Source organism: Lepidochelys olivacea (genome assembly GCF_965140295.1).
Source record: "Lepidochelys olivacea isolate rLepOli2 genome assembly, chromosome: 26".
NCBI lineage: Eukaryota > Metazoa > Chordata > Testudines > Cheloniidae > Lepidochelys > Lepidochelys olivacea.
The window spans coordinates 1,247,221-1,275,009 of NC_140436.1; the positions used below are offsets into that span (position 1 = coordinate 1,247,221).

The 27,789-nt window shown below is 40.3% G+C and overlaps 1 protein-coding gene across 1 annotated transcript in view; it reads right to left on the reverse strand.

Moving 5' to 3' along the window:
• The window catches only part of LOC311513272 (disintegrin and metalloproteinase domain-containing protein 18-like), a 69,426-nt gene extending 42,454 nt beyond the window's left edge, over positions 1–26,972 (reverse strand). The window contains exons 1-15 of the mRNA XM_084614975.1: positions 26,915–26,972; positions 25,481–25,546; positions 24,626–24,697; positions 22,894–23,060; positions 22,501–22,582; positions 21,669–21,805; positions 19,594–19,774; positions 19,215–19,304; positions 16,826–17,024; positions 15,132–15,240; positions 8,365–8,548; positions 5,469–5,549; positions 4,340–4,457; positions 1,479–1,641; positions 75–107 (exon numbers count right to left, since the gene is read on the reverse strand). Of these exons, the coding sequence (XP_084471101.1) occupies positions 75–107; positions 1,479–1,641; positions 4,340–4,457; positions 5,469–5,549; positions 8,365–8,548; positions 15,132–15,240; positions 16,826–17,024; positions 19,215–19,304; positions 19,594–19,774; positions 21,669–21,805; positions 22,501–22,582; positions 22,894–23,060; positions 24,626–24,697; positions 25,481–25,543 (1,679 nt within the window). The 5' untranslated portion in view covers positions 25,544–25,546; positions 26,915–26,972. The remainder of the gene's footprint in view (positions 1–74; positions 108–1,478; positions 1,642–4,339; positions 4,458–5,468; positions 5,550–8,364; positions 8,549–15,131; positions 15,241–16,825; positions 17,025–19,214; positions 19,305–19,593; positions 19,775–21,668; positions 21,806–22,500; positions 22,583–22,893; positions 23,061–24,625; positions 24,698–25,480; positions 25,547–26,914) is intronic.
• Positions 26,973–27,789: the final 817 nt, after the last annotated feature.

Consider the following 27,789-nt stretch of genomic DNA (forward strand, 5'->3'; position numbering starts at 1 on the left):
CTTGTGTAATACTTGTGTAGTACTTGTGTAAATGGTAAGTGAGAGAGAGAGTGTGCTACATATTTGAAACTTACCTTCGATTATCTGGCAGGCTCAAGTCTTCTGATCTAGATTTAGATTGTTAAAAAATGAGAGAGAGAAGATTATTTAAAACGAATTAAATGCTTCACAGTCTCGAAACTACAGAGTGTATTCAATTCTGTCTCTTTAAAATTCTAGCAATCCAGAAGAGAATTTCTTGCTATCAAAGATGAATTCTACTGACGAATACAGAGTTCCTATAAAATACATTATTTTCCTGCAGGACAGGAAGACTTTTAAAGTGCAATTTCTGTAAAAAAAAATATTTATTATGAAAATGCCATATATTGATTTTGACCCCTGTCTTGCATCAGGTTCCAGTCGTGCAAACCCCTTTGTCCATGACTTACATGTAGCCTTGGCAGAATTAAATTTTTATTTTTTATAACTGATGGAAAATATCAATGTTTACTTTTATCTATTTAAGTGTTCACAGTTGTGCAATACTATGGGTTTTAAGAATTTTTTTTCAATCTGAATTCCTTTACATTTTCACAGTTGTAGAAATTTATGGTGGAGGTCAGGCAATAATTATTTAATGACAGCAGCCACTAAGATTCAATAATTTCAAACTTTCTGATCATTAAAACAAATTGTCAACATCACATGTCAAAACAGCCAAATTAAATACCTTTAAATCACAGTCTAATAACTTCTCAATCATTTTCCTTACTTTGCCTAGGGGCAAATGTCGATTACCATTGATGGAAATTTTTGTTGTTGTTTGGTGTGTGTTTGGTGAAACTGACATTTACTGACACCAATGGAAATCTCATCCTTCCAAGCCTATTTACATGGGAGGCACAGGCACATGGGCCCAAGCCAGTAGATTGAGAGACACAGTTTGGCTCCATCTTTCTAAGACTAATTTGCACATTTCTCTCTTTCTTCATACAATTTAAATGCCCTTAGTTGGTCTCCTACACTGTTCTTCACATTTCCACTTAGACTGGTGGATTTTGGTTGCCTTTCAAGTTTTTTAGTTTTCACTGGCATATGGAGCCACAATTGTATGTATCTTAAATATTTAATTTCTCCCTTTTCCATTGTGATTTTCCCCAGTATTACTGAATTCAAACCAATTTTCTTTAACTCCTTTTACACAGCTACAAGCCTGACTTTCTGAAATCAGTTTTTTCTGATACTGTCCTTTCTACTGCAACAGTGTATTTTAGCATAGCGTGTCCATTATTGCCTAGCTCACGTGTATGCTTATGAAACCGTCTCAGAAGTAAAAGCATACAGTTCCCAATGCACACCATTGACTGTACATTCAACCATCTCATATTCATCATGATCTTGCTCATGAACTCATCACCTCCACCACTGCCTAGAGAGATCCCAGATCTGTAAATGAAGGCTTGGAATTAGTTAATTACGTAAAAAAAATTATTTACTCATCAGCTTGTGACTCCTCCTCCTCCTTTGAGCAGAATCTATTCAATTCATTCCATTTTACAATCATGATGATAGAACCAACAAGGACAGGCAGAAAGATACAGAAACTTAGCAGCAGCCAATTCTTCAAAGTGTCTTGGGCAGCTCTTTCTAAAACCATATCTAGAAAGGAAAACACATAACAGATTTCACAAGTCCAAGCTGCTCAACTCCCATCATTCTGTGTCGTTTATAAGGAGAAAGAGAGAGAGAAAGTTATCTGAGATTATAAAAGCATATACCTTTCTAGAATAAAATATTGTTTCCATTTGGTTAAAAAATGAAAATTGTGCTAACTTTGTGTTCAAGTTTACTCATTTCCTGAATCTTCTTTATAGTCATGGCTTAATAATAAATGAGGGTTACTTACTGGAATGAAGTTCTTGGAGTATATTGCCTCTGCATACCCACAGTCTGTGGCATAAATATTTAGAGCAGTAAAATTGTTGGGACCACATACAACCACCCTCATAGGGTGACCAGATGAAACAGACAAAATATTAGGACACATGGGGGAAGCAAAAAAAAAAAAAAAAAAGCGGCCGGAGTGGTCAAAGCCGCAATATCGGGTCAAATGGCATCCTGACCGCGCATCGGTCGGGACACAGGACAAAGAACTAAAAATCGGGACAGTCCCAATTTTATCAGGACATCTGGTCACCCTACACCCTCAGGACCTAGCATTCAGAACTGAGGTTCCTGAAAGTTGACAGACTCATTCGTCCTTTAGTTCCAGTCATACAGTTGTAAGCCTGATTGAAAACTCCAGTGAAGTAGGGTGCATGAGTGTGGATGAGCAGAGGAACTCCAGTAACCTTCCTTTCTTGTTCATGAAATTGCATAGGCACATCCTTGCTCTTGGAAGATTAACATGCAGTTACTACCCAATTAAAAGGGTATGGGGTGGGATCAACTGACTGCAAATTGTAATACTGCTCTCCGTAAAGGGGCATCTGACATAGCTCCCAACTCAAGAAAGTAGCTCATCTTTCAAAAGGCCTGAAATATATTTCCCTTGCTTTTTTTTATCTTAGATATATCAGGAATATAAAGTCTTCTGTCCCTCTCCCTTGTTTTTGCTGGAAGTTTCACTTGTAGGACCCAGAGCAGTGGATTTGGGAGCTCAGGAGGATGTTGAATAACTAACAAAAGAGCTTTTCTTGTGAATGTTTGTTAGGTGTTTGAAGTAAAGTTTTAAATAGTTTGAATAGAGTCACTTCTGACCAGTCAATCATATTTCACTTCCTTGACATCTGTGACATCAAATGTACTTGGTCATCAATAGTGTCTTCTAGGAAAAACAAGGCTGGTAAGATCTGAATTTTTGGCATAAATTAAAAGGAAAAAATCCAAATCAAACAAAGACCCACTATACACTAACATTCAATTCCAGACCTTCTTTATACATCATAAAGCAGAATTAAGGACACAAGCCTCCCCCCTTTTTTTTTTTAACCTTTGCAGGTCAACTTTAACATTGAGCTTGTGAAATTTTGACTCCCCATTTGAGACTATATGGTTTAGAAAAAAACCTGACATTATAATAATACTGCGGTTTAGGTCGAATTCAATAACCATCTTCGGTAAAAGTTTTAGATTCACAGCAGCACCAATTTCTCCTTCTAGACTGAAAGCTCTCTAGTGCAGAGATTATCTTTATTCATGTACCTTGTACAGGGCTGAGCACATTGACAATGCTTAACCAGAAAAGAAAAAGGAAGAAGATCTGTAAAATGGGGGATTACCCAGGAAAGCTTGGATATCACAGACCCTCCTCACCACCAACACTGGAATTTTTTTATCCAGCTTCTGTTTCAGTTTTGGTTGCAAGTTTTAATTCCATGCAATTGTATTCCCTAAAGTTTTTTTTTTTTTACTTTCTTTAGACTTAACAGTTTTGAAATCAAAGTCATGGATTATATTTTAAAATTAACTTCAAAACAAAGTGAATATTTGTATAATTTTGTAGTTTAAATATTTAGGGATCAATTTTAACAATGACAAAAGAGAGAAAATGATTGTGCTAACTAAAGTGGACAGAGTGCAGGCAGGGATTATGAAAGCTTTTCCATGCAGTCTGATCCTCAGATGATAGATATCTTTCCAGATCTCAAAAACATTGTACAATATGACTTGAATTGGAGAAACTAGCAGTGTGTTGAGAGAGATGATTCAGAGCCTGGTGTATTAGCCCAGTGTGCCATCTATCTGCCAACAGAGGCTGTATATCTGTTTATAAGATAATACAATACTTCAGCATTTTCTCAACACAGACACTATTCTTATTATTTATTTGTATTATGGTAGTACCTATTAATAAGTATAGGTCAGACTCTGCTCTCAACTGTGTCTGTGTAAATCAGAAATAACTGAGACTAGAATCTGATGCTATGTCATTAAGCAAATGAAGTCTAGTAGTATTTATTTATTTATTTGTATTTATTAAAAAAACTAGAACATATCTGGACACTCTGTGAACCTCAAAAATTCAATAAATTAAAAAAAAATCCCAGCAACGTCAGTAGTAATATAATAATATTTAGTAAGCACATAGCACAAAAAATATACCAAATTCCCCATTTCCTATATTACAAATGTTTTCTTTTTTCACAAAAATATAGAATTTCAATTTACAGGTTTTTCTCTTAGCTACCCCCATCATTGGTGGTGTGATTTTGTGGATATTATGATGGTATGCTTCTCTAAGATGCCCATCCCCAGAGTATCATATCCCCACTCTTTTTCCATTAGAGAAGATCTCTGAATTCAGGTCAGTGAGATGTAGGGCATTTGATTTACCAGATTTACTTGGATTACTAACCAAAGTCCAAAAATCGAAGCCCACTGTCAACACTTCCCCCCACTGGAGAGCCTTTCGTTTTGCAATCTGGAGGATTCCAGCCAGGATTACAATGACAATGTTTCTTATTGTTGCATACCTGAAAAAACAGGGGAACGTAGCAAAATTACTCATTTAGTGAGTTTTCCTCAGAGATTAGTACTATTGGGTACCTTCTAAGACAGTGGGTTTCAACCTTTTGTCATTTGTGGACTCCTAGAAAATTTCAAACGGAGGCGCAGAGCCCTCTGGAAATCTTAGACATAGTCTGCGGACTCCCAGGGGTCCACGAATCACAGGTTGAAGACTACTGCTCTGAGATTACACTTTTCTTGTCAACCTCCTTGTTCTAGCTAGACCTGCTAGTGGGAGCAGGATCAGCTCTGATATCAATATGAATTTTGCATTTACTTTAGTGGGATACGATCAGGCCCAAATATTACTGAATAGTCTGACACTTCAGAAAATACACCAGACAATGAGCTGAAAATAAGACAGCATCTAAGCTCCTCAAAAAGCTGTATAAATATAGAGCACAAACCCCTGTGAGGCAAGTATGCTATACTGTACTATTCCTTGCATCAGAGAGGTGGACTGACTTGCCCAAGGTCAACACCAAGGTAATGGCAAAACTGAAATTAGAACTCAGGGACTTCCTAGTTTTCCCTGCTGTCCTCAATCCACTACACCAGCATGGTTCCTCCCATTGTTTGCAGCCATGTTAATTTTTTTTATAAATCTACACTAATTTGGTCATGTGCAGCTCCCTCCTGTTCAAAGATACAGATCTTGGCCCTTATTTGATTTTTTTTCCTTTTACTAATCTGCCCAAGCAATTCATTTCATAGTTATACTGTGCATAACAATCTCTTTCTCACATTCTAATTTTGTTACTGGTTCTGAGAAAGAAAAATAGTTTAAATTATTTTACTCAATTATTCCCATAAATAACTGACAGTAGCATAGTGATTCTGGACCCCAAGTATAAGCCCAGAAGGGCTTTTACAGCCAAACCACAGATACTACAAAACGGGGTTTTATAAAGAAAGAACTTCCCGAACAATATTAATAGAAGCAGTAACACCAGAATAGTAACAGTATTGTTACTTACTCCATGACCGTTGCATTTTACTTGTGGATTACAATCATATCCCAGGACTGCATAGAACTGGCATGTGCGGTTTATACAAACCTAAACAACAAACAAACCACAGCATAAAATTCCAATTCAAATGAGTCCGACAATCTTAGCATTCAGTATATCTGCTGCATGCTCTGAAAAGAAGCCTAGGATGGAAAGGCCATAAATATTACAGCTGTATGGAAATACCCTAATGCTTGCCAAAAGGTAACTGGCAATGCAGAATGAAGCCAGTTTCATTGTTGCTGCCTGTATCCTATAGGAGTTGCAGATTAAGAAGGGATGCTCAGGAAAGATACTGTTAATAACCACATCTACAAATGGCATGTATGTTTCTACTTTGAAAAACAAGGCAAAAGCATTTTGATTTGTCAATACATAGGTTTTCTTAAACTGAATACTACTGTAACTGCTGGTGTTCTTTCCCTCTTCTGGTATAGTTTATATTCCATAGACTGCTGAGTCCATTGCTAAGGGCCACTTTGTGCTTTGCCCTTAGGGGGGTGCATGAGATGTGGGAGGAAGAAAAGGTGCCTTTTTTATTCTGTTGTACAGCTCCAGTATGGGCCACACACAACTGCAGTTGCCTGCAATGCCGAGTTGGGGAAGGGAGTCAAAGAGTCTAGGGACTGCCTCCTCCTTGCAATCCTGGGGTACACCCCAAAAGGGAAAGAGGGCCATGGCCTCAGACCCCCTCTGCAGTGATCTGTGGAGAGAGACTATGCACAGGGCAAAAGTGTGGAAGAATATGCTGCACCCCATAATGGGGTACAGTAGCAGGAAGCTCCCATGTGCGTTCAGGAGCTTCATGAATTCTGACTCTGAGCCTCCCCCTCAGTGGCATGGATTAGCATCACTCTTTGTTCTGGGCTGTGTTCAATTTCTACCTTTTTTATCATGTCCCCTCTTATTAATTTCGTTTCTGAAGTAAACAATCCTAATCTTTTCAATCTCTCTTCATATGACAGTTTTTCTTGCCGCTAAATACTCATCACCCTACTCTGAATTCCCTCTAATTCTGTAATATTCTTTATGAGATAGGGTGACCAATGCTTCACACAATATTCTAAATAAAGGTTTACCATCAGTTCATATAATGGCATTACAATATTTTCCATATTATTTTCCATCCTATTCTTTATGCATCCTAACATCTTGTTCAGTTTTTTGACCACAGTTGCACATTAAGCAGAAGTCTTCAATAAATTATCCAGTGATGCCCAGGTCCCTTCCTGAGTTGACACAGTTAATGCAGAACCATGCACAGTGTATCAGAAGTACATATTTTCCCCACCAATATGTTTTACTTTGCATTTGCCAATACTGAACTTTATTTGCCATTGTGTTGCCCACTTACATAGCTTGGTTATGTCTTTCTGAAGTTCCTCATAGTCTTCTCTGGTCCTGACTACCACAAATCGCTTTGTGTCATATGCAAATTTGCTACTTCATTGCTCACCCATATCATTAATAAATATATTAAACAAAATTGGACCTAATACAGAACTATGAGGCATCCCACTGTTAATCTTTTGCGGGGATTAAAACTGCTCTTTGCTTCCTGTCTTTTAGGCCAGGTGTACACTACACATTTTTTCAACGTAGCTCTGTTCAGAAGAGTGATAGGCTTTGGTTTGTGACAGACATGCTTACACCAGCAAAAGCTCCAGCTGTAGATGCAGTCCCTGTACTGGCAAAACTGTGCCAGTTTACTTTTGCCAGTAAAGTATATTTCACTCAGGAGGGTTGGAATAACCTATGCCTGAAAAAGCAGACTTTTGCTGTTATAAGCTGTTATAAGTGGGAGTGATTTTTGACAACACTTTGCCTCAAACCCCGTGGCTACTTATTATCTTTAGTAGTCTCTTGGGAAGCACTTTGTCAAATTTAAATAAATTGTGTCAGCTAGTTCTCCTTTATCCACTACTTTATTAACACATTCAAAGAATTCTAACAGGTTGGTGAGACATGATTTTCCTTTGCAGAAACAGTGTTAGAGTCTATCATCTCATGATCTTCCAGATATTTTACTATTCCATCTAATTTCAGCCAATTTACCAGGTACAGATGTAAAGTTTACAGGTCTGTCAATTTCCTGGATCACACCTAGACTCCTTTAAAAGCCGCATTTGCTACTCTCCGATCCTCCGGTTTAGTCGGTGCGGGGGTTTTTTGAGAGAGATAGCAAATTTTTATTGAGTCACATTGTACTTGAACTCCTTCATAAATCAGGCCTCTTTCAGTGCCTCTGTTGGCCACAATTCTGTCCTCCAGTTGTACCACTGCTTATTATTTTAGTAAATATTTGTTTTTCAATTATCTTCTACTCTAAAACCACATTTCTACCTAGATTTTACTTTTTATGTTGGTGGAGGGAGGAATCCAAAATCAAGCTTAGAACATGATCATGGTTGTACCCTTAACTAGGGTAACACTATTTTGCAGCTCCCTAATGACAAGTACTTAGATTGTAAGCAATTTGTGGAAGGGACTGTCTTTTTTATATATGTTTGAATAGCACTGACCACAATGTGAATAGGACCTCTAGGCACTACTGTAAAACAAATAATAATGATGATTAAGTAGTAATAAAGTAATTCTCTAACACAGTTTAAAATACATTATAGTGAATTAAAACAAGGCACAGGGATTAGTCATGCAGCTAACACTAAAGGTCTACAATAATCATCCATAACCACTCCAGACTGAAAATTTTCCTCTGGTGTTAAAAGAGTAAGTAAATAAAACATTGGTAATGAATAACCTTGAGCTATGTTGCCAAAGGATAAATATTTCTAAAACTTAACAAGTTTATAAAGTCCACATACATACTAACATTTTAGATGCTTATAAAATATTTCCTTACTTTACCAGGCCCACACTTTGTGCCTTCTTTAACCAGTAGAGGGTCAGTCTCTGTGGGTGGCTTCATATAATCTAAAGATACACATACATGCTCTCGCACTTGAGCATAAATGATAGCAGCTTTTTCTTTAGTGAATGGAATGCGACTTGGATATGTACAAACTAACTTTCCACATGTGACATCCCTATAAAATTCAATAGCAAAGGAAAATAAAATGATACATGTGACATCTGATTGATCAATACATTAGAAAAACAAAACTGCCGAAAACGAGTGAGGTATTGCACATATTAGATTGATATAAAGGCCATAAGCAGGGCAAGGAAGGCAGAAAACTGATCTTTGAAATGAGGAGAAAACTGATGCACATCCACCAGATTACTCTTGCCTGCAAATGAGAATGAGGCCATAGTGGGGAACACATAAGAACCTCAGAATGGCCATACTGGGTCAGACCAAAGGTCCATCTAACCCAGCAGCCTGTCTTCCGACAGTGGTCAATGCCAGGTGCCCCAGAGGGAATGAACGGAACAGGTAATCATCAAGTGATCCAACCCCTGTCGCCCATTCCCAGCTTCTGGCAATCAGAGCGTAGGGACACCATCCCTGCCCCAGTAGTTATGTGCTTCATGGACATGCAAGGATTACACTTAAGGTCATGTTTTTTTTCCAGTTATGTTCATTCACGGCCCATGTTGGATCATATTAAAGAAGTTCTGTATTGAAATCACAAATGAGTTTGATTCCCCATAGTTTAAATTCCAGAGTATTACTAATTAAGAGGTTTCTTGGTTTTTGGTGCTGTTTCTCTCCCTCTCTGTGTGAAACTTGCAAGCTGCTAATTGTGTTAGTACATTCTAAGACAGAGTCGGTTCTCAAAGCAATTCTTTGTAATAACAACTACTCACACAGAGAGAGACTCAAAGCAATACTCTGTAACAACAGCACCCAGAGGCTCCCCGCCCTTGTGTTGTAGTCATCTCGCTTTGTTAACAATTGTGATTAAAATAGAGATAGAAGATGTATGTGGATGGATGCTTGGTGTGGATAATAACTGAATGATCAGGGAGGTGCCAGCCTAAGAATCCAGTGTCCATCGTCTGAAGAAGGTGTCAAGTGGAAATAACCCTGGAAGGCAGACTGGAATCCACCCCACAGCCTCAAGAATGGGAGAACCAAAGAACAAGATAACATCTGGCAGCACGGAGCCGTCAGAAATGTGCCATCTGCTGATTGATTCAGCAACAGCATGATGAAGCAATTCCCATAGACTAGCATAGGAAGGAATTCCTATAAAAATGAACTCTAGAAAGTGAGAACTTTGGGGTCTGATTCTGCAAACCAACTTCTAGGAGCATCAGATGTGCATCTGACAAGGGCCTGCTCCCTCCTCATGTCCAGGCCACCTGGACAGTGGCTTGGCATAAGCAACTCTAAGGCTGGTAACTATGATAACAACCTTGCAGAACGTGTGTGTGTGTGCGTGTGTGTGTGTATGAATGAGTGAATAAATATGAGATTGAATGGAATGTTATAGCTATAACTAACTGCTTACTATGCCCTGGTCTAAACTAGGACTTTAGGTCGAATTTTGCAGAGTAAAATCAATCTAAACCTGCACCCATCCACACGATGAAGCCCTTTATTTCGACTTAAAGGGCTCTTAAAATCGATTTCCGTACTCCACCCCTGACAAGTGGATTAGTGCTTAAATCGGCCTTGCCGGGTCGAATTTGGGCTACTGTGGACACAATTCGACGGTATTGGCCTCCGGGAGCTATCCCAGAGTGCTCCATTGTGACCGCTCTGGACAGCACTCTCAACTCAGATGCACTGGCCAGGTAGACAGGAAAAGAACTGCAAACTTTTGAATCTCATTTCCTGTTTGGCCAGCGTGGCAAGCTGCAGGTGACCATGCAGAGCTCATCAGCAGAGGTGACCATGATGGAGTCCCAGAATTGCAAAAGAGCTCCAGCATGGACTGATCGGGAGGTACGGGATCTGATCGCTGTATGGGGAGAGGAATCCGTGCTATCAGAACTCCGTTCCAGTTTTCGAAATGCCAAAACCTTTGTCAAAATCTCCCAGGGCATGAAGGACAGAGGCCATAACAGGGATCCGAAGCAGTGCCACGTGAAACTTAAGGAGCTGAGGCAAGCCTACCAGAAAACCAGAGAGGCGAACGGCCGCTCCGGGTCAGAGCCCCAAATATGCCGTTTCTATGATGAGCCGCATGCCACTTTAGGGGGTTCAGCCATCACTACTCCAGCTGTGTTGTTTGACTCCTTCAATGGAGATGGAGGCAACACGGAAGCAGGTTTTGGGGATGAAGAAGAAGATGAGGAGGAGGTTGTAGATAGCTCACAGCAAGCAAGCGGAGAAACTGGTTTTCCCGACAGCCAGGAACTGTTTCTCACCCTGGACCTGGAGCCAGTACCCCCCCAACCCATCCAAGGCTGCCTCCTGGACCCGGCAGGCGGAGAAGGGACCTACGGTGAGTGTACCTTTTAAAATACTATACATGGTTTAAAAGCAAGCATGCGAAAGGATTAATTTGCCCTGGCATTCGCGGTTCTCCTGTATGTACTCCCAAAGCCTTTGCAAAAGGTTCCTAGGGAGGGCAGCCTTATTGCGTCCTTCATGGTAGGACACTTTACCACTCCAGGCCAGTAACACGTACTCGGGAATCATTGTACAACAAAGCATTGCAGTGTATGTTTGCTGGCGTTCAAACAACATCCGTTCTTTATCTCTCTGTGTTATCCTCAGGAAAGGGAAATATCATTCATGGTCACCTGGTTGAAATAGGGTGCTTTTCTTCAGAGGACACTCAGAGGAGCCCGTTCCTGCTGGGCTGTTTGCCTGTGGCTGAACAGAAATGTTCCCCGCTGTTAGCCATGGGGAGGGGGGAGGGTTGAGGAGGTAGCCACGCGGTGTGGGGAGGCAAAATGCGACCTTGTAACGAAAGCACATGTGCTACGTATGTAATGTTAACAGCAAGGTTTACCCTGAAACAGTGTAGCCATTGTTTTATAAAATGTGTCTTTTTAAATACCGCTGTCCCTTTTTTTTCCTCCACCAGCTGCATGTGTTTCAATGATCACAGGATGTTCTCCTTCCCAGAGGCTAGTGAAGATTAGAAAGGAAAAAAACCGCACTCGTGATGAAATGTTCTCTGAGCTCATGCTATCCTCCCAGACTGACAGAGCACAGACGAATGCGTGGAGGCAAATAATGTCAGAGTGCAGGAAAGCACAAAATGACCGGGAGGAGAGGTGGCGGGCTGAAGAGAGTAAGTGGTGGGCTGAAGACAGGGCTGAAGCTCAAATGTGGCATCAGCGTGATGAGAGGAGGCAGGATTCAATGCTGGGGCTGCTGGAGGATCAAACCAGTATGCTCCAGTGTATGGTTGAGCTGCAGCAAAGGCAGCTGGAGCACAGACTACCACTACAGCCCCTGTGTAACCAACCGCCCTCCTCCCCAAGTTCCATAGCCTCCACACCCAGACGCCCAAGAACGCGGTGCGGGGGCCACTGGCCAACCAGCCACTCCACCACAGAGGACTGCCCCAAAAAAAGAAGGCCGGCATTCAATAAATTTTAAAGTTGTAAACTTTTAAAGTGCTGTGCTTAAAGTGCTGTGTGGCATTTTCCTTCCCTCCTCCACCACCCCTTCTGGGCTACCTTGGTAGTCATCCCCCTATTTGTGTGATGAATGAATAAAGAATGCATGAATGTGAAGCAACAATTACTTTATTGCCTCTGCAAGCGGTGATCGAAGGGAGGAGGGGAGGGTGGTTAGCTTACAGGGAAGTAGAGTGAACCAAGGGGCGGGAGGTTTCATCAAGGAGAAACAAACAGAACTTTCACACCATAGCCTGGCCAGTCATGAAACTGGTTTTCAAAGCTTCTCTGATGCATACTGTGCCCTCCTGTGCTCTTCTAACCACCCTGGTGTCTGGCTGCGCGTAACCAGCAGCCAGACGATTTGCCACAACCTCCCACCCCGTCATAAACGTCTCCCCCTTACTCTCAAAGATATTGTGGAGCACACAGCAAGCAGTAATAACAGTGGGAATATTGGTTTCGCTGAGGTCTAAGCGAGTCAGTAAACTGCGCCAGCGTGCCTTTAAACGTCCAAATGCACATTCTACCACCATTCTGCACTTGCTCATCCTGTAGTTGAACAGCTCCTGACTACTGTCCAGGCTGCCTGTGTATGGCTTCATGAGCCATGGCATTAAGGGGTAGGCTGGGTCCCTAAGGATAACTATAGGCATTTCAACATCCCCAACAGTTATTTTCTGATCTGGGAATAAAGTCCCTTCCTGCAGCTTTTGAAACAGACTAGAGTTCCTGAAGATGCGAGCGTCATGTACCTTTCCTGGCCATCCCACGTTGATGTTGGTGAAACATCCCTTGTGATCCACCAGAGCTTGCAGCACTATTGAAAAGTACCCCTTGCGGTTTATGTACTTGCCAGCTTGGTGCTCCGGTGCCAAGACAGGGATATGGGTTCCGTCTATGGCCCCACCACAGTTAGGGAATCCCATTGCAGCAAAGCCATCCACTATGACCTGCACATTTCCCAGGGTCACTACCCTTGATATCAGCAGATCTTTGATTGCGTGGGCTACTTGCATCACAGCAGCCCCCACAGGAGATTTGCCCACTCCAAATTGATTCCCAACTGACCGGTTTCTGTATGGCGTTGTAAGCTTCCACAGGGCTATCACCACTCTCTTCTCAACTGTGAGGGCTGCTCTCATCTTGGTATTCATGCGCTTCAGGGCAGGGGAAAGCAAGTCACAAAGTTCCATGAAAGTGCCCTTACGCATGCGAAAGTTTCGCAGCCACTGGGAATCGTCCCAGACCTGCAACACTATGCGGTCCCACCAGTCTGTGCTTGTTTCCCGAGCCCAGAATCGGCGTTCCTCAGCATGAACCTGCCCCATTAGCAGCATGATGCATGCATTAGCAGGGCCCATGCTTTCAGAGAAATCTGTGTCCATGTCCTGATCACTCACGCGACCGCGCTGACGTCGCCTACTCGCCTGGTATCACTCTGCCAGGTTCTGGTGCTGCATATACTGCTGGATAATGCATGTGGTGTTTAATGTGCTCCTAATTGCCAAAGTGAGCTGAGCGGCCTCCATCCTTGCCTTGGTATGGCATCTGCTCAGAAAAAAGGCGCGGAACGATTGTCTGCCGTTGCTCTGACGGAGGGAGGGGCAACTGACGACACGGATTACAGGGTTGGCTTCAGGGAGCTAAAATCAACAAAGGGAGTGGCTTTACATCAAGGAGTATTTCAGGCAGGACTTCACGGAGGGTTCCAATAAGAAATGGTGCACCTAAGTTATTGTTCTTATTGGAACAAGGAGGTTAGTCTGGCCTCTGATTGATACGTGGCTAGATTTACCTCGCTGCACCTTCCCTGTGAGTGACTGCAGTGTGACCTAGAGGAATGAGTCCCCTAGACGGGGGAGGGGGAGGAAGCAAATGAGTACAAAACAAATCTGGTCTATTTCCTGTTTTGATACACTCCATCTATCTTTTACATCTTTGGCTGGCAGCAGACGGTGCAGAAGGACTGCATGCCATCCACATCTCATGGCTGCTCGGCAGAAGATGATGCAATAGGACTGCTAGCAATCCGTATCGCCTGCCTGCTCACCATAAGATGGTTCAATAGGACTGACTGCAGGACTAAAGAGAATGACCTGGTCAAGTCACTCCAAATTTAGTCCCTGCGCCTATGTCTGCCCAGGCGCTCCCGGCCGACATGGCCAGGAGCACCTCGGACATGATGATGACGGCTACCAGTCATATTGTACCATCTGCTGCCACAAGGCAAGGGGTTGCTGCTACTGTGTAGCAATGCAGTACCGCATCTGCCAGCACCCAGGAGACATACGGTGACGGTTACATGTTTGCCATGGTATGTTGTCTGCACAGGTAACTCAGGAAAAAAGGCGCGAAACGATTGTCTGCCCTTGCTTTCACGGAGGGAGGGAACAGGGGCCTGACGATATGTACCCAGAACCACCCGCGGCAATGTTTTAGCCCCATCAGCCATTGGGATCTCAACCCAGAATTCCAATGGGCAGCGGAGACTGCAGGAACTGTGGGATAGCTACCCACAGTGAAACACTCCGGAAGTCGACTCTAGCCTGGTACTGTGGAAGCGCTCCGCCGAGTGAATGCACTTAATGCACTTAGAGCATTTTCTGTGGGGACACACGCACTCGAATATATAAAACTGATTTCTAAAAAAACGACTTCTACAAATTTGACCTAATTTCATAGTGTAGACATACCCTATGATTCTTTCTGTATTCACAATAAATGTGGCATTTTGCCTTTTCCCCTTTAATAAGATCCCGCTGGTTTTTATTTTATTGGTATAACACCCACACCGCAACCTTTGTGTACCATGTGCTCTTCTGGTGGAAGAGGAAGCAGGTGTGCAAGGCACGGAGGTCTATTCTGTCCAGTGTGGAGCATTACACCTAGTCAATAACCTTACTTGGGTCCAAGCACAGCTTCGCCTAATCCTTGCTTTCCATGCTATAGGATCACGGTCTAGATGCTGACCAACTGCGCATTCTTTGAGAACGGCCAAGGCTAATGTATACAGAACACCTGAGACTAGAAGGAAATTTTATAAAGAAATTAAAGCAGCCTTACTAATGAACAGATAGTAAGCATTTGCACCATACAGTAGAGGAAAGCAGAAGAGAAATATGTTTTTTCCTTAAAACATACATCCAACTACAGATCTGAAATCCTTTCTTCGGATCATTCCCACAGTGTCCAAACCTATCTGTTTGACTATTGATTTCTTCATAACATGCAAGAGGAGCATTTTTAGAACCTGTAAGTTTTGAGATAAGATTGAGTATAATTAAAAGGAACACTAAATCATTTATTAATCTATCAGTACTTCTAACATGCCTATCATTGCCGTACCTAGGTGCTACACATGGATTAGAGAAAACCAGGAAAGATAAATATCTTTCTGTTCAAACTGTATTTTTATTTAAATTAAATTATTTTTTACAAAGAAAAAAAGTAACTTATTTTAAAATTAAATTTCAAATTGTAACAACCTATCTTAAGGCCTAAATTTACTATAATCTACTAATCATTTAAATTAAATACAAAAATAATATTAAGCAGTACATTTGCTGCTGAAGTTTTAAAGAAAGTCAAACCACTGAACTTGTGGAAGTCACTGACTAAGCACCTGGAACCAGAGTTTGCTGAAGTCTTAAACAAGCTTTAGACAGCAGTAGCCTCTTCTTCAGGTGCAAAGAGAATAATTTATACATTTCAGTTTATTCAACTAGTTCAGTCCCATAACTAGTTCATTCAAAGTTGAGAAACCAATTGGCAGATGAAAAAGCAGAAAAGCTTGTTCTCCTCTTTGAATCTAAGAATAAAAACTAGGTGTGAGAGGATAAGATCTACTAGGTTCTAAAATCATGAAGGAAATGGTGACCTGAAGCAATCAATTCAATTCACTAAAATATTTCCTTTGTTTAACAAATCCATTAGTTTTAAAGTAAAACATGTTTTGATACATTTTCTTGTGTATCCAGCACATTTAGGGTTGTTTTATTCAACTAATTTTTAAAAATTGTAAATGTTGGTTTTGTGCAGTTTTAATTGAATTCCAATTTTCATCCAAATAGAGCTTGACACAAATCAGAAATAAAAAATTAATCACCATTTATTTAAAAAACTAAATGCATCATTCAAAATTTTCTAACAACAAAAAAGCAAAAAATAAAGAATCTGAATAAGTGTATATTAAGTTATATAACTGCTTAAATAAATGTACATATATTGTATATCCTCCTGATTAGCAACAGGTAGTACCAAAATTCAAAGTAAAGGCTACATTTAGTTGCAATTCAACATGTTTTAATGGTTAAAATCAGTGAGAAGCAACCCTTCTCTAGGAAAACAGTGAAAAAGTACAAATGCAAAACATGATTAAATTTGATTATTTAGATCAAGGTTTCCTGCTTGCTGATTTAAATAATGATTTAAATTAAGCTACCCTGCAGCAAACAGTGAGATCTGTTCGGAATTGGTTTTCTAGTCTGCTATTTGGTTAGCAAAAAAGAAGACATATTTTACAAATGAATTTTAATTTACAGTCACCACTTCATTTTTACTTTACTTCTATAAAATCTGAGCTTCTGGTAACCTCCATGCCTTTATAACAATATTTAATATCACTGGACAACTTCAGACAAGTAATTTGGCCATTCTGTACCTCATGTCCCCATCATCAATAAAAAGGAATAAACATGGTTAATCACTGCTATAAAGTGTTTTGGATATATGGATGGAAGTGGCCATGTAAGTCTCTCTTATTAATTATTATTATTATTACAGCATTTAGTGGAACTGGATTTTAGAACAAATTAGAACATAATTGTCTCCATTACCTTTTCCATAGATCTTCTGACACGCTTTATCAGCAGACTGGCAACGTCCTTTGTAACAAAAGGCAGTATTGTGTTCGCATCTGTGTCCATTCTGAACATAAAGATCAGCTGGACAGAATGCAGATGACCCATTGCAGTACTCACTGAGATCACACTGACTATCAACCATGGGTCTACATTTCTTATTCTTTGCCTTAAACTAGAAAAAAGTAAGAATAAGGAGACTGTGCATGTTTTACAAAGATTATGGTCTATAATGTTTAAATAACAGAATTTATGTAAAGCACAAGAAAAGATACTTACAGTGAATAAGAAAATAAGTAAATAACACCACCACATATATGCTGTTTAATGTGGTTGTCACTGACTGTGATGAATGAGAGAATTCTTTGTAAAATTCTTATCTATTATATGTATGACTCCAGGTCACCCAGGGTTCTTTTAAATCATTTTCATCATTTTTTCCCTTGTCATGAAACATAAATTGATAGACTCCCAAGCCTTCTGTCAGAGTGGCCCTGGTGATTTAGCATATGGCACTCTTCCCCTACAGCAGTACAGAGTGGGGTGCTGTCCCACCACAATGCCAGGAGATATCATACTGTTAGAGGTGTCATCTTTTGGATGACATGTAAAAGTATGATCCTTAATCTCAGAAATATTTCATTTTAAAGCCCTAATCCTGCAAAATTATGCACATGCTTAATTTTACACACGTGAATAGTCCGCTGACCCTGTCTGGAGAACTTGTTCCACTAGAAGGTGCAGAGGTGGGATATATACCAATCTGAACTTCAAAGAAAGGAAGAGATCATCAAACCCTAGTGCTAAGGGAACCCTTATATAGGTGAAGTAAGGGAACTAAGCAGAAGCACAAACTGTAGATAAGGCACTGGACTGGGACTCAGGAGAGCTATGTTCAATTATCATGTCTACCACAGACAGCCTTGACCATGGGCAAGTCACTTAATCTTTCTGTGCTCTGTTGCCCCAGGTGTAATATGGTGATAATAATATTTCCCTCTCCCAACCTTTGTCTGTCTTGTCTATTTAGTCTGTAAACTTTCTGGGGAAGAGACTATTGTCAACTATGTTTTGTACAGAAATCTGTATAATAAAGATAAACACAGAGGTGTTTGCGCTCCCTTGTGCGGTACTGTCCTCTTATTCTTTAAGTTGTAAAAACATTCGCATAGCACCTCACATTTTCAAAGAAGGCAGGATTATTTAGTGTCATGCAGGAGACTGCGATTGAGAAGATTTGTGTTATAATCCTGGCTCTGACTGGTTTATAGTGTGTCACGAGACAAGCCCATTATAGCATAGTGCTGACTCACCACCGCGGCACCACCTGCTGGTCATCCAGGAATTAGCTCTCTCAGCCCCAGAGCGTCCTCTATGGGCCAGTGTCTCGCCCTCTGTTACCTACCCCTCTGCAGTCCCTTTATCTCCCCCACGCGTAGGCCCCACGTCCCTCCTGAACTACGGTGCCCCTTACCTTGGGGTGCTGCCCCTCACTCAGGGAACCCCACTTCCCTGAGCCCACCTCGCCTCAGTGACCCACTGCCAGTCCTCATCTAGCCCCTTTACTCAGGGGCAAACTGCAGTCTGCCATGGCCACTCATAATTCGCTAGGGGGTTGGATCTGCTGCCTTTCCCTGCAGCCCCAGTCCTCCTTAGGCCTTCCTGTCAGTCCTCAGCCAGGGAGGTCACCAGGCCTGAGCTCCCCAGCTCAGCCTGCCCCATCCCCAGCACTGCTCTGTTGAAGGTACCCCTGTGATCCCAGGCAGTTTGGTCCTTCCCACCCTAAGGCTGGAGTGAGACTGCCTGCCTCCTAGCTCACAGCCCTCTTTATACCAGCCCTACCGGGCTTGGATTGGCTGCTACCTGCCTTCCCCTGATTGGCTCCTCGGGGCAGCCCTTTCCCAGAGCTGGTTTTAACCCCTTTCTCTCCGGAGCAGGGTGCTCACCCCACCACACCCATGCAGTACTCAGGAGCTCCAGTGGAGCCCATTGTGGCACTTAAGTTCTACTAAACCCATAGATTTGTTGAGCTTTGACAAAGCTGATGAACTTCACCAGAAAGTTTCTAGGCCAAGACATTGACTAAAAAAAAGGAATAAAAGAATTTTCAAAATAATATTTTTCCCTGAACATCCATATCAGAAAAGTGTTGTCGGACTGAAATTAAAAATGCTCGGTAAAATGCTCCCTTTGGCCAAAGACCACCCAGGCAAATGTCAAGTACGAAGGACAGTTTTCACAAGGTTTGAGTATGGGTGGACACAAATGGAAAGCTGGTTTTCATCTTTAACTATGCAGTGAACAGTGTCTCTCCAAAATTTAGAAATTGTGTTAAACATCTGATAATCCTGAATATACACCTTACCTTACAGTTTTGGCAACATAATCCAGTACCACACTTTGCTCTTGGCTTAAGTTTACATTTGTTAGTACAGCATTTATCTTTTGCACACTCCTGAAAAATAAACCATAGACTCATTAGATATTCTAAAATTTTCCTTCTCTAAAGAGTCTGTCCAAGATTCTCATCCCCTAAGAATAACAACTTGAAAGATCCCCAAAGAAAAATGAGTGTCAAGCTACAACAAGGTTAATACCAACATGAAAACTGTTTATAAATATAAGTAAGATCTTCAGTGACTTTCCTAAATTTCAGCTGGGTACTAACTCTCAAAGCTCCATTCTTCTAAACTGAGAACAGTGGAATTTTACACTACTTAGGCTTTCTGGTGTTGAGTACTAACCTTTGCTGAGCCACAGTCACACTGCTCTCCTCTTTCCACAATACCATTGCCACAGACTGCCCTCTTGTAGGACAGATTCAAATAGGGTCTGTTAGAGAGGCAGTCTTCTCTCCTATGTTTCATAAAACTTTCGAAGTCTCTAATGCTGCAACTGCTAAAGGCTTTTACCCCATTGGAATGTCTAAAAATAAATTATCCATGAAAAATTATACCAATTGAAGATATTTAAAGATTCCGGAGTACTTAATATCATTAATGCTACATTCCAACATATTCAGCTGAGGGTCTTTCACTTCATTTTGTAAATCTGCATTCAAATAATGTCTTAAGAGTAAAAATTGGCAGAAATTAGCAACTAGAACATCATCCTTTTTTTTATTATAGAGAAAGATATTAATATTCCTTTATCAGAGATATTGGCTAACTTAATTGTGCTTTTATCTTTCCAGAGGTAAAACATGGGATACCTAAATACATTAGGGTTATTAACGGATAATGGAAATACATTTTCATTTATTTTCTTATAAACTAAAACTTTATGTGAAATATTAACAAAATCACATCACTGGATCATTTATAATTGCCTTAGTTTCCTTTAAATCACATATACACAAACATTACATAAATTATAAAGTGTTACAATATCCTGAGCCATTTTATCAATATACAGCTCAAATCTCCCTGTACCTGAGAAAAATAAACTGAAGCTGAACAATCTCATTGTAGAGCTAGATTCTGGTGATGGTTTTTGTAACACGGGCATCTGTCCATTAAAAACCAGAAAAGATATGCTATAGCTCAAACAGAAGTTATTGATTTGATGAACAAATTACCAGGTGAGGTTCTGTGGCCTGTGTTATGCAGAACGCAAGAACAGATGAGCATAATATAGCTCCTTTTGGATTTATGAACTCATTTCATATAAATTAATTGCCACCAGCTACTAATGATTATTTGTCACAATTGACCTAGGCCCCAATACTGAAAACACTTCAGCGTGTGAACAGTTTCACTGAGTTAGTCACAGGCATCTGTTTCCATAGGGCCCTTTGGCTGGATTTGACTGAGTGACAGCAGGGTTAAACGATCCTATTGAGAGTCCCTTGAGCCACTGGTTAGCTTATTGGCTTGTGAACACTTTCAGAAGCTTTCTAGAGCAGTACAGAGTAGCTCATTTTTAGCTTGTCTTGATCTGATCTGAATTGACTATATATAAGTAATGTCTGATAAGACATATGTTATGGAAAATACAATTTGAGGCTTAGTCATATGACCTTGTATGTTTTATCCAAAAAATAATTAAAAGCTGTTTCCTGGAAAAAGAGCAAAGTAATGCCCAGTGAATGCCATGGAACAAATTTTGCATTGTTACATGCATGCAATCCCACAGATTTCAGTGAGATTGCCCCCTTATTGCAGACTTTGTCCAACAGAGTTTAGACTCTTTCCACCACTTTTAAGGGTTGAAAGGATATTAAGCACATGACTGCTAGAAACTGTAATGATCATGCCAGACTTTGATTTAATTGGGGATGGGTCCTGCTTTTGAGCAGGGGGTTGGACTAGATGACGTACTGAGGTCCCTTCCAACCCTGATATTCTATGATTCTATGACTTTGAAAATTAACCCTTTCCATGCAGTATCATATAAACAGAAAACTAATTAAATAAAGCATTACAAAAATATGAACAAGCCAACAGTGAATTCTGTTCCACTCAAAGCTCATTAATACAAGGAAAAGGTAACAAAAATCTATAATCAAAGCCTACTATGAAACTTTCAATATAAACATGAATAATGTATACTTGCATTCAGATGTGAAAAATTATTTTCAGATATGTTCTTTAGAAATTAGTTATTTTTTTGGTATGCATAACTGGCACCCAAGACTTCCATTGACAACAGGCTAATTTGAGGAATCTCACACTTCACAGGAGGCACTCAGCACCTCACACAACCACTTAAATACTAATCCATGGTCATTTATAATGATTGAACTTGCATGCCACAGGAAAACAGTTCTCAATAATAATAATGTCATGTTACATGAGATATATAAATAAAAAAATCTTACACTGCTTTGGTGTTCATTATACAGATGGATCCAGAACACTGACAGTCCCTAGAATCATCATATGCTATTCCCAGACTAAGCCCCAGCAGCTGTGCAATGATGACTGAAAATGTCTCCAGTGTTACAGCCCTTTGATACTAAATAAGAGAAATCACTGAAAATCATCATCAAAGTAACTCAGAATAAGAAACAAAAACTATGATAAAATTCTAAACCTTTCTGTTTCCTGCCCAATGTAGTCAGGTCATATTTTATAAAAATGTCTGTGCTTTTATGTAAAGAACCTCAAGATGCTTGTCTTCAATGCAAGGCCGAAGTTCATGCTGACTTACATTCTGGAAAACTCAAATGAAAGCAATGAAGATGCCCAGGGTGTGAAAAACAGTGCAGAACTTGATATGCCATATGGTAAAAGAAATGCATATGCGTATGGTAACTGTTCTTAAGATTCAATCCTGCAAAGTTCTAACTGGCCTTGATGTAGCAAAACATTTAAACTTGTGCTTAACCTTAATTCATGAACAGTCCCAAGATAAAGGGATTGCTTAAGTGTTTTGCTGGATTAGTGCCAGAGTACTCAGCACCGTGCAAAGTAAAGCTCTAAAGTACTTTAAAGGGCTAGGAGGAGACTATAGAGCAAGTAAAACCCTAACACTCAAAGTTCTACTGCAAATTGTTCTAACCAAGTGCCTAAAGTCAAGCATCCAAATGCATATTTAAGGCATCTAAATACAAATGAGCTGTTTTTCACAGGTGCTGAGCACCCACCACCGCTCCTTCTGAAGCCAGCGTTACAATGTTCACTAGCAATGTAGATCCAATAATACTATACCAGAGCAACTCCTCCAGCATAGTTTCTGAGACAAATCCTTCCTGCAAATGTTGCCCCTACATAATTAGGGTGGTCCCTGTAACTAAAACACAAAAACAGACTCTTGAATATAACTATGTTCTTCGTAGCAGTGTTTAAAAGGACAATGTTGTTTGTGTCTTATAGTTTAACTTTTACTTTCTATTGTTTACCACATAAACACTCTGAGAAATCTGAAAATATTTTGTAAACACAGTACATCTAGAATTATATTTATAATAATTCATAGTATCTGTTCTATTATTTTTACAAGAGATGTTTCTTGGTCATGTGGAATTGTGTTGGTCCATGCTATGACAGTCTAAAAGATTTCCAGTGTGCCTTATTTTAATAATAGAGAAATGTTCTTCTTACACAAATAAATATGCCATGTCATGTGGCCGAAGAACAAGGTAAGATTCTTTCCATTGTAAAAATCTTTGTAGTATCTCATCAGCTTCCCCTGTTGTGCGAATTTTATTATTATCTGTCCAAAACTCCAAGGAAGACAGTACAATTGTAATATTAAGGGGTGTAAACATCTGAAAATACAACAGAAGAAACAGATGTTCAATTACGTTTTATACATAGCAGTATTTTAATTTTATAAAAAATAAGCTAAAGGCCCAACTTAGCAAAATGGACATCACACAACAGCACTTGGTTGCGGGGGCACTTCTCTCCAACACCTGTAAAACTAAAAGGGGAATGGGGAGAGAAAAATGCAAGCAAAATACATAGTGCTTGCCCAGCAGACCAAACCCAAGTTCTGAGAGGAGGGGTTTCTGTAAATAAAAAGAGGATTCATAAGTAAAGCATATATTCAAATAAATAACAGATTTTAAGCCCTAACCCTGATCATGTCCACAACACTACAATTTCAGAGGCAAACAAAAATTTTCCTTTTTTTTTGGTACAAAAGGCTGAATGATGGGGGGGGAGGGGAAGGGGAAGGGGAAGGATTTTCCGATTGGCAGCTGTTTAATAAGCCTAGAGATGCACCAATACAGCAATCTCTTCGAAGCTCCTCCTCCTTTGTGAGAAATAAGGAAGAAACTGAAAATTGGAAGCACTGAGGAGCAACCCTGGCTGGTATCAACAGATTTAGTGATATCAGGGCTCTGGACCAATGATTACAGAGTGGAGATCTGTTACTGTTTGTATCTCTGGAGATAAGCAGACACCTAGAATCAAGATGACTTATGGCAAACAGAAAAAAAGATAACAAAGCTAGACAAAAAACTTTATAAAAGAAAAATACAAATTATAAACCAAAAACAAAAGAACCAAGAGTCAAAACAAATGCTGAGAGAGGAATAAAACAGTTTTAGGGCTTGTCTACATGGGAAAATTTTCCAGTTATACTGTTATAATTATACTGGTATAGTTAACAGTATAACACCCCTGTGTGGACACTCATATGCTGGAGTAAGGGCGGCTTTTTTCAGTTTAGCTTAAACTGCTAATAAACTAAACCAGAAAAAGGGACTCTTATACCAGAATAAGAGTGTCCACTTGCGGAGGTTACACTGACATAACTTAGTGGTTTATATTCACATGCCACCTTATATTGGTATAACTGCCCCATGTAGACAGGCAGACAGATTTTCACTTTCCTGAGGGACACAAATGGACAAAAACTGGGGACGGTATCCTGCAGAGTTCCTACACTCCCAGATGGATGAGAGCACCAGAGTCTGTAGGTGGAATCTAGGGTTGATTATGATTGGCTAACATTGTGAAAGAGGCTAAACCTGCCCACACTAGGTGCTAATGTGTTTTTAAACAGCACTGAATTAAAACGTTACATAACATATCTGTCTGAGGCAACAAGCTTAAAAAAAACCACCTTTTTAACCAATCTAGACAAGACTTCAGAGAAATACAACACAAGCTTGAGGTGAAGCACTTAAATGTTTTTTCTCTAATTGCTATAAAGATCTCCTGGCTATCATCAGCCAAAAACTTGAGAGCCAAGAATTAAAATCAAGACTAAACAACTCCCTGGAGAAAATGAGAAAATCTAGAAAATCTTTGACCTTTAATAACATCCAAGTAAAACATCCAGATTTCATTTCAATATGAAACAAAAAAGGCAGTAACTTACACTGTTGACAAATCCAAGAAGCTGGACTATTTTCTGTGTTATAACATCCTTGTCTGAACCCAGATAGTTGTACTGGAAAATAACACAATTCTTTAAGTAACAGCTAAAAATCATTACAGAACAACATTTTTTTGGTCAGTCATTTCCCTGATGAAGCAGTGGAATGTTCACATGAGCCTCAAATTCTGAGCATTTAAATGTGTCTAATTATTTTAATTCTCAGTTTCCTTCCAATTCCATAAACAAAATATGCATTGATCCTTTGACAAAATGGATACTATATATCTGATCATTCCAGATTCCATTACTTTAACCGACATCCATGACTTCTTTGGCCTCAGCCCGCCACAGCAGCAGGGCTGGAGTAGCTGTCAGACCCTGCCCAGGAACAACGGCAGGAGAGCGGCCTGGGGATGGAGCAGTCCCCAAGGCCAGAGCAGCAGCCTGGGGCATGGGCAGTGGCCTCAGGAGCAGCAGCTGGGTCTGGAGTAGCCCTTAAGGGCTGGAGCAGCAACCAGGCTTGGTAAGTCCCCACTGCAGGAGCAGCGGCTGAGGTTGGAGCAGTGGTAAGCAGTCAGCCCCCGGTGCGGCTTTCACTGTTAGTCCTCCCCACCCCCTGAAGGGTATTTTTAGTAAAAGTCAAGGACAGGTCACAGGCTTACGTGAATTTTTGTTTATTGCCTGTGACCAGTCCGTGACTTTTAATAAAAATTCCCAAGACAAAATCTTAACTTTACTGATTATTACATCCCAGACCTTTAGAACGACAGCCTTAAAACGATGCATTTTTATGACATGTTTTAAAAAGTAGCGGAAATATATGAAGTAAAGCAAATTTGACTGATATGGACTTACCAAACCCTTGTCCAAAATGACATACATTTCCAGGTATCTGGGGGATTTAGTGACATCTGACATATACTGAAAAAAAAGCCTTCAACATTTCGTAATTATTTCAACATTTTACCTTTTGTATCACTTATTAACACTGTGAAGATGAGGTACATTCCTTAACACTAGATTTTTAGCTTGAATACCTATGCTCAGCTGTGCCGCTCAAAACCACCACCATCATCCTTTCATGGAAAGAGTTCTATATTTCTGAAAACAATCATAACCTTAAAAACATATGGTACATTATTTGTTAGACTAAAAGATTCAGTAATGCAAATAACAATAACATTCCAAAAACTTCAGCATAATTTGGTCTTAAAATTTCTGTACCACAATATTAAGAAAATAGAGATGAGTATAAAACAAACAGACTACACAACTGATAACCTCTCTGATAATGACACTCACTCTTCATTATTAGCAAAACTTCTGAACCAAGGAGCCGCAGAAGTAATATGCACAGCTGGCCAAACCAGCCAAATGCCATCACTTTCCAGATACTTGAAAAGTGAAAAATTGGATATTCTGATGCCAAATTTTAGTCTCAATCAAAAATAATTTCCCCCTCCCACTCCACTCTATGAATTGGTCTCCCTCGTCCAATGGAAGCTTCTGGGGGACCAAGATCTTAAGCCCCAAACATCTCTGGAGAACTTTATGCCTCCTATGCCATTTGGGTCTTATTTTTGCCCTTTGAAATGCCACCAGTTCTCTGGTGAGATAGTTAAATGTCCCTCCAGTCAGTCTCCACTCTCAACACTGGCACCAGCAACATCTTGTCTGTTGTCTCTGTGGTCCTCAATGCCTTCTTTGACCCAGCAAATAGGATCTACACATGAAGTTCTGGGATTTTCTTCTGTGGAAGGCCAAGATTGAAAATCCATCCTCTAATCAAGCCACGGTGGAAGGGCATCAAGAGTGAGTAGTTAAAGTTGAAGTAGGGAGCCAAAAATAAGGCATGACTGTCTACATTTGCAAGTGGAAATTAGACCTGCAGTTTAATGCTGACAGTGAGACTCTACTCAGGGAGATTTACAGGCGTTATCCTCATTCAAACACCTGAGGCCGGAGCTGTGCATGTGTGGTTAAAGCCATCCTGACTGAGATAGAACTATTCCCCTGAATAGGGGACAGCATTAGTAACATTGTGTCTGCAGATACCTTGGTGGCACAGAGCATCATGTTCAGGCTAATGGATCATACTTCTTTATGAATAACTTATTTCCAGTACTATTGTTTCTTACCAAAGTTATGGCTCTCATATGCCCACTTTCTGCATATCATGCACATAATTAATAATTAAATCCAGATTCAAGACCATCACAGTGAATTTCCTGTGCCCTGGATTTCAGGTTAGACATAATCTCTATCATTATGATAAAAAGCGGAACTCACTTCAATATCTGTATGCAGCTTGTAAGACACCTTTTCTGTCACCTTTTCTCTCCCTATATCAGTGTAGTTGTTTGCAAAAAGTGGACTCTCAGTGTTTTTATTCTTTATTTGATAAATAATGTGCTCAAACCCAGGTGAAGAATCCAAGGGTTCAATTCCATAGCTGGCATTCTCAAACTGCAATAGCCCTCTGAAAAAGCAAACAGTGCAGGTTACATAAAGTTATAAAATGATCTGCCATCAGCTTGAGACCTTAAATGTTAGATACTATATATAGTGGGCACCATTAAAAAGTCAGCATTTTCCAACTGCTACCACACTAGTGTCTGGGATACTGAATTTTACTAAAGGTATTATTATATTAAAATTATATTAAAATATTTCATTACTTGAGCCCAGAGCAGGTGCTGAGTGTCACAAGTGAATTGGGAAAGCCTTCAATATATCCTTGGTAGTAGCAATCATCCTAAATAAAAAAAATTAAAAAATCAAAGAAAAATTAATAGCTTGCTTATCCGTAAGTATAGTTCTCCAACCAGGTCAACTCCACTTATCAGTACATTTTGGAGCTTCCAAAGACACTTATATGGAACTTGAAACCACCTAAAAATAGAAGTGTGGAGGTAGAACACATCTCACTATTCTGACTCAAAAGCTGAGGTCAGTGCCCGCCAGAGCAACTGGGCAGGGAGCTGGAGATATGAGTGAGGGACTATAGGAGGAGGAACCTTTCCCCAAGGCTACAGAGTGGCTCCGCAGCTGTTCTGCACAGGATACTTCATCCTAATGGCTAAAGTAGTCTATGCAAGGCCTTTACATGTTTCCCTGGTAGGACAGGAGAAAGGAGTTGGGAAGATCTGCGTTGCAGATCCCCC